The following is an 835-nucleotide window of genomic DNA, read 5'->3' as shown; positions in this document are numbered from 1 at the left end:
CCCACCCCGAAAAGCACAGCCCCTGGAGGCCGACCCGGAATGCACCTGCAAGCCCTGCCCCGCCCGCCCCAAGAGCTTTAGGGGGTTTCCAGCCCCCCTCTCCCCGCCTTGGAGGCATCTCGACCACTTTCTTCTGCAGGACTTTGACTCTGGGAACGCTTCCCACCCAAACGCATCCCCGGAGTCCGCCCGTGGTGCCGTCCATTCAGCCTCGCCTCCCCCGCCCAAGCGGCCGAGCGCGGAGTCCCGCATTGGGAGAGCGTCGCCCCCTCAGGCTGCCTCTGCCCTCCCGCTGCCTCCTTACCGTTGGATCTTCGTACAATGTTCTCCAGGAAGGTATTCTGGGGAGCCACCAGCCCGCGCCTCCCCCCAGCCATAGTCAAGAAGCGCAGTGGCTTTACCGGGGCCGGGCGAAGCTAAGCGCTGCCTCTCCACTCTCTTCTTCCCGCTCTGAGCTCCTCATGGTCCCCACTGGGAGTCGGGAGGCTTTGCAGCATCAGCTCCTCCAACCACTCACCCTCCCTTGCACTGCATCCCTGCTGCTCCGCGCCACCCGGCCTGGACCTGTCACGCAGCGCCCTCTGCCGGTGACTGCCTGCCTTGGCCCAAGGCCCCGTCGATGTTTGTTCGCCGCTATGGATTGGGGAGCTCGTCTTTCGGCGCAAAGGAGTTTGCCTGGAGGGAACCCGGAGTCGGCGGCAAATCCTGGAGTGCAGCGCCACCCATTGGACGCCACACGCAAAAAACAACAGGGGACGCGAACTAGGATGCATTTCCCTACGCCGTCTTCCTTTAGCCTCTCGCTGCTGCTGAGTCTGTCAGACTCTTCTACTTT

General features: G+C 63.8%; 1 protein-coding gene across 1 annotated transcript in view; it reads right to left on the bottom strand.

The window, feature by feature from the left end:
* KCNH1 (potassium channel, voltage gated eag related subfamily H, member 1) overlaps positions 1-377 on the bottom strand; it is a 359758-nt gene extending 359381 nt beyond the window's left edge. Inside the window, exon 1 of the mRNA XM_015427609.1 lies at positions 305-377. Coding sequence (XP_015283095.1) covers positions 305-377 — 73 coding nt within the window. The remainder of the gene's footprint in view (positions 1-304) is intronic.
* Positions 378-835: the final 458 nt, after the last annotated feature.

This window comes from Gekko japonicus, unplaced genomic scaffold, assembly GCF_001447785.1.
Source record: "Gekko japonicus isolate JY-2015 unplaced genomic scaffold, Gekko_japonicus_V1.1 scaffold45, whole genome shotgun sequence".
NCBI lineage: Eukaryota > Metazoa > Chordata > Lepidosauria > Squamata > Gekkonidae > Gekko > Gekko japonicus.
The sequence above is the reverse complement of the archived record's forward strand: the minus strand, read 5'-3'. Positions and strand labels throughout refer to the sequence as shown.